This window comes from Triticum dicoccoides, chromosome 6B (genome assembly GCF_002162155.2).
Source record: "Triticum dicoccoides isolate Atlit2015 ecotype Zavitan chromosome 6B, WEW_v2.0, whole genome shotgun sequence".
NCBI classification, from domain to species: domain Eukaryota; kingdom Viridiplantae; phylum Streptophyta; class Magnoliopsida; order Poales; family Poaceae; genus Triticum; species Triticum dicoccoides.
The window spans coordinates 545,100,931-545,106,816 of NC_041391.1; the positions used below are offsets into that span (position 1 = coordinate 545,100,931).

The window sequence follows — 5,886 nt, forward strand, 5'->3', positions numbered from 1 at the left end:
CGCACAAAATAATACTATGTTCTGTTCCAAAATTTGAGGAAGAAATTGATCTGCTTTCGAAAGCAACCATTACGAAAGCAGATCAATTTCTTCCTCAAATTTCTTTCTCAAATATTGTCAGTCGCGAGGAAACGTCCTTGATGCGTAGTTTATTGTTTTGGATATTTTATATCACCAAAAAGACGGTAGCGGGATATTTCCTCCAACCCCTAAAGAAAAAAAAACCAGATATCTACCCCAAACTGGGGAGGCAAATGTCGGCCGATAGTCGTGTCCCCAAATCGAAATCGAAACCCTAGAGCGTCCCCACGTCATGTTCGTGACGGCGGATCCGGCCGGCGCTGGCGCCGGCGACCGTTTCCGTGGCGGCTGGTCCTTCTGGAATATGCAGAGGAACCAGAGCCTCTTGGCCGCCTCGACCTCCACCAACTGGGGCCTCTCAACCTCCACCACGAAGAACGAGGGCTACTCCATCTGGACCTCCGCGGGCGGCGAGTGGCGTCCCAGGCCCACGGACGCCCACGCCCCGGCGTACTACCACGACCTCGCCGAGTTCTACCTCGAGGCGGCCCGCCGCCTCCCCATCGCCGACATCCCGTACCTCGCCGACTGCATCTCCATCAGCGGCCTCGCCGTGGGCCTCGCCGACCCCGTCACCAACATCGTCCTCACCACCATCAACGCTTTCGCCAAGAGACCGTCCTACGTCCGGCCCCTAAAGCCAGATGATGCGCTAGAGAAAATCAGCAAGAAGACCACCTTCGTCGTCGGCGCTCGCGACTCCCGCACTGGCCTCATCGACTTCTTGCTGTGCTACTTCCGCAACCTCACAGAGGATCAGGCCGAGAAATGCCTCGACATGGCCGGCCACCACCTCCCCCTCGCCGTCCACCTCATCGAGGTGGGCCGCTGGGGCTCGGAGGTGGTTCCACTGCTGCAGCCGGATGCTGCCAGGACCAAGACCGCTTTACAGCAGGCCGCGAACTGCTCCAATATCGATGGCCTCGTGCGGCTCATGACGTGGAGGTACCCTCGTCACCTCCTCGACCCTGTTCTGGATGATTTGCGCGGGGGGGAACAGCTTACCGCCGACTGCATCTACAAGATATGTGACCTGCTGCGCTGTTCGTGGCCGCCGCAGCCAATCCCTGCCCCAATTCCTGGCATTTATCGGGACAACAGTGGGAACGTCACCACAATCACCAAGATCAGAAAAGACGTTTTCGTCACAACCACAGTATCTAAAGACCATGTTCCGACAGCCACAATCACCTCAACTTGTCCGAGCAATGATGACTGCACTCAAGACGACGGTGTTCATATCTCAACGGAATTAGCCACAGACATATCCTCCAGTGTGAACAGTAGAGTCTGCTTCTGGCGGGAGAACCCTGATTTCCTCCCACTGTTGAAGATGTCTTTTCTCGACACCGTGCATGGCTTCTACATCGATGCGCTGGGCATGCTTCCCAGTCATGCGTTACGGGACAGCCACCTCCTCCGCGCCGTCCTCACAGCTGGACACTGCTATGGCCCCTTGGACCCTGTGTCAAACATCATACTCAACTCCATCTGGTACGACGCTGTCTTCCCGCTCTCGGATGATGTCTCCAATCAAATTGGAGCAGCTGACATTCTTGATGCTCGCTCCATGACCCGTGTTGAATCTCGTTCGCTCGACGGCTTTGTCGCCTTTGTCTGCTACACCTACTCAATCTCGGAGCAAGAAGCAGTGGTACTGCTTTGCCAACATCGCTTCAACCTCTCATACATGTTGCAGGGCTCAGAGAAGATATTCCTTAACTTGGCTTCTGCGGCACTGGTTGCCAAACACCCACAGCCTGCTGCCTTTGGGGATTTCCTCAATTCACTGACCCCAGCTAAACTTGTTCGCTTGCGCTCCCTTATATCCGACAGAGGTCTGCGCCATGTTCTCTCTGATGATACATTGGTGCAGCTAAAGAAGATGGCGACCAACGCGACAGCATGCGTTGCAGCAGCAGCAGCAGTGCAAAGTATGACTCCTGATTTGGGCCAATCTGCCTTGAAGACACTGTCCGCTAGGAGGGAGACCTTCAAGTCTGAGCAGGATTATGTTCGCACAAAGTTGCAGAAGTTGCTACTTGACTACGGCCACGATAAGGTATTAAAGTAGCATGGTGTCCCGTGCACTTGCGTGGCTTGATTTATCACTTATTATTATTTTGTATATGATATATTTGAAATGTTATTAGATAGACATTAGAATTATGGAAAAGCTCGTAGATGAAATTGATCATGCAAATATGAATTTTAGTTTACTTCTTCGTGAGGTAATTTGCTTTAGTATATGTGAATGTTTATTTAATTTGATTGTACATGATCGTATTTATAAAATACATAATTTGTTAGATGTATGAAATCTTTGGTAAGGGCATTGGCGTATGATCAATGGCCTGCCATACAAAATCGGACTTTCGTAATAATATCTTGTTTTCTTTTACATTTTTCAGCCTTGGTTTTATTTTAATCAATAATCTTGAAGAAAAATTAATTAAGAAGTAAATTGTTATATCTATTGATGTCTCCTACTAAATCTCTCTTTCTTTATCAGACACATCGTTGTTGTAAAGTAGTTTTTGTCCAATTTCACGCCTCTGTTCTCTAGATGGTTTCTTGCATGCCCATATTTGCTCTAATAATATATGTTGATTGCTTATTTAAGACAATGCAATCTTCGGTGCATAGTCATCAAAAGTTGCCAACACATTGGTCTTGCTACTATCGGTTTAACTTTTGTTCATTCTGATATACCCTTCTTGTTTTGCATCGCATATAAACTTTAGCACACTGACATGACTTGTTGCTTCAAATCTGTTCCATTCCAACGATAAAACCATTCCACAACATTTGTACAATATGCTCGTTAGCACACATAGCATGTTAGCTGGCATTGACCTGTCGGTTCCTCCTTACCTATTATCAGGCATGCCACCTATTATCAGGCATGCCTTGTGCTTATTGGATTATTGTACTTGCATACACTTTCCCGTTACTTCAAGTTGGCGTGAAACCTGCGTGACCATCAGTTTGTGCATCTCTCTACTCGGTTCTCTTCTCTAGTGCTCATCACAGATAGCATGATATTGAATGAAAATCAGACTGCTGTCTTCCTCTTAATTTTTATCCCACGTCATGCAATAGCTAATTTTCATACAAATATCTTTTTTGCGTCAAACCTATATGTTATGGCATGATTAAGACGACTTATGCATGTTTTTCACAATACTTGCAGATGTGCTATGCCATCACTTTGCTTCTTTGCGATAAGTCTGCTCTCATTTAATTCCAAAAATTCTTACTGCTGGCTATGGAGAAAACAATCACTTTGCTTCTTCCATGTGATAGGCCTGCTTGTTTTTTCTTCCCGACAACACTCATTTTCATTTTCAATTTTTTATTGTCATTAATTTCGAAAGTTAGCTACTTACAAAAGAGTTGTATTCTATATCCAATGAAACATATAAAACTAACTGATGTATTATTCAGAAATTTAACAATTATATGAAAGCGCATGTGTAGTTTTCTTTTATCCATTTATACCTGTGTCCGTTGCAGATTCTAGACTAGTTATAGATTACCTCGTTTTCTGTTTTTTTTTTCTGATTCCTTTTTTCGTTAGTATGCATGTGCAAATACGTGACATGATCAGCTGTAGCCTTGGAGGTATCCGTCTCCTATACGTTTTGCTGATTACATGTGTGTTCGTTCCTTATCTGTCTCTTCGTTCCTTATACATGTTTAAATGTGACGGGATAATATATGCTCTTATATATTATGCACAGAACTTTTAATCTAGACCGTTATTATTAGTATCTAATGGCTTAAATAATTTTAGCCCATGTGGATGAACGTCGTAGCTTTGTTATCTATTATATATATTTTAAATATAATATACTTCCTACGTCTCAAAATAAGTGTCTCAACTTTAGTACAATTTTGTATTGAAGTTGAGACACTTATTTTGGGACGGAGGGAGTAATAGGTAGATACTTTTGACCTGTAAATTAATTGCCGTCGTCGGTTGTCGTTACAAGCCTGGTTAACTTTCCACCTCATTGCTTGCTTTAGGGACACTTCTACAGGCTTGGTATTGTTTGTGGAGTGACGACAGCCAGATATGGCTTCTACCCAACTTGCTACCATGTAAACTTTCTGGCGAGCACGGATGTCCCAAATGATTCTACCAGATCGTGGGCACTCTTCTTTGCCGAATTCTGGAGCATAGTTGATAGTAAAGTTGAGCAGTCAACAAATGTGCCTTTCTGCTGCCCTGTGAAAGATTCCATCAATGCGTATTCTAGTAAGCCCTCATCAGCATCAGCCATTAAACTTCTTTTACTTTACACAACTTTGACAAAGAGAGAATGTACAAGGGCATATCTAAGAACCCTAACATTTGAACATAAAAGAAGTTGGTTTTACTTGTTTTACATACTTTGATTAGTCTCTTACTTTATGTAGTATGGAGTACTAGGATAAGGATGTGCCACAGGTATTGAACTCTGAGCTTTCTGCAGAAATCACAGGGAAAAAAATTATGCATCACCATATGGTGTAGAATACTGTACTTCAATATGAAAAGCATATCATCGGGGAATATGCGCATAATATGTTCATCAGCGCAAAGTTACTTATTTTATTTCAGACTGAAACATACTAAGACGAGAAATAGTTACTTGTAAATTTGCAATTCTCTACACATAATTACATTTTGAAAAATGTTACTCTTCTGGTTGGTCATAGTTAAAAGGAGGCACCATTCTGGATTTCTGGTTGTTTGGTCTTAACTCCTGAATTAACTATTATCACTTCAACACAGTTGAAGAGGGATTACAATTTGATTTTTATTTTTGACATGTATGTACGTATGTATTTATTTATGCATGTCCCATGTTTATGAGCATCTCATATTTTGATTTTATGAACAGTTCGCTGCATCATTTGCGACCGTACTTCATGTAAGATTGCACATCCATCTTGTGGGAATGTCTATTTCACGGGCAACAACGCTCAGTATGGCTTTCCGGTACACCATAAGTGGGGGTCTGATTTAGGTGGAATGCTCGAATCCGACTTCATATACTTCGATCATGAAAATGATGACGAGTTTTCAAAGATTGTATCAGAGGCGTCTTCTTCTTCATCCCCTAAGAAGCCCAGAGCCAGAGAGAAGTCTCCTTGGTCCCAGAGGAATACCAGAGCTAGAACCGGTGCCGGTTTTGGTGGTGCGGTCCCTTTCTGGAAGGTGTAATTGTTTATATTGAGCAACTATCCTTGCTTTAGCTGATGTGGGCTTGCGTGGTACTGAGTTCTGCATGCACTTGTGTGTGTGTGTGTGTGTGTGTGTGTGTGTGTGTGTATGTGTGTGTGTCTGAGTTATTGCTGTGGACTTGGTTATGAACATATATGTCAGGTGGTTGCGTTCAACACTGTTGTAAGGTCTTTTGGTTGTGTATTGCAGTATGTTTTTCGACCAAAATGCCTCATAACCAAATACTTCCTCCGTAAAAAAATATAAGAGCGCGCCGTTAGTAAATGCTACTCTCTCTGTAAAGAAATACTGGGAGTAGCATTTACTAACTGTGTCAGGCTTGCAGGAATCGGTTTGGGAAATATTGGCCCAAGCAAACAAAAGGTATAGACACACGTTAAGCCCTCCTTGAGTAATAGGGTTAATCCAAATATGCCACCATCAGCTTCTTGAAATCAAAAAAAAAAAAACAAAAACAATCTTTCATAACAATATGCTACTGTCAGTTTTTAACTCTTTGACTTTCGCAAAAAAGAAAGTTTTAAATTCTTTGAAATATTCCTAAGTCTACTTTTGTTTGTATTTCATTTTGA

General features: G+C 43.1%; 1 protein-coding gene across 2 annotated transcripts; it reads left to right on the forward strand.

Moving 5' to 3' along the window:
- Nucleotides 1-255: 255 nt before the first annotated feature.
- LOC119322599 lies at nucleotides 256-5,495 on the forward strand. 2 transcript variants are annotated; one of them, XM_037596085.1, is made up of 3 exons: nucleotides 256-2,143; nucleotides 4,111-4,342; nucleotides 4,971-5,495. In XM_037596085.1, exons 1-3 carry the CDS (start codon nucleotides 314-316, stop codon nucleotides 5,291-5,293), a joined length of 2,385 nt encoding a protein of 794 aa, XP_037451982.1. In that variant the 5' UTR covers nucleotides 256-313; the 3' UTR covers nucleotides 5,294-5,495. The 2 variants fall into 2 exon arrangements, with proteins under 2 accessions (XP_037451982.1, XP_037451983.1); XM_037596086.1 differs by lacking the exons at nucleotides 4,111-4,342; nucleotides 4,971-5,495 and adding an exon at nucleotides 3,275-4,074.
- Nucleotides 5,496-5,886: the final 391 nt, after the last annotated feature.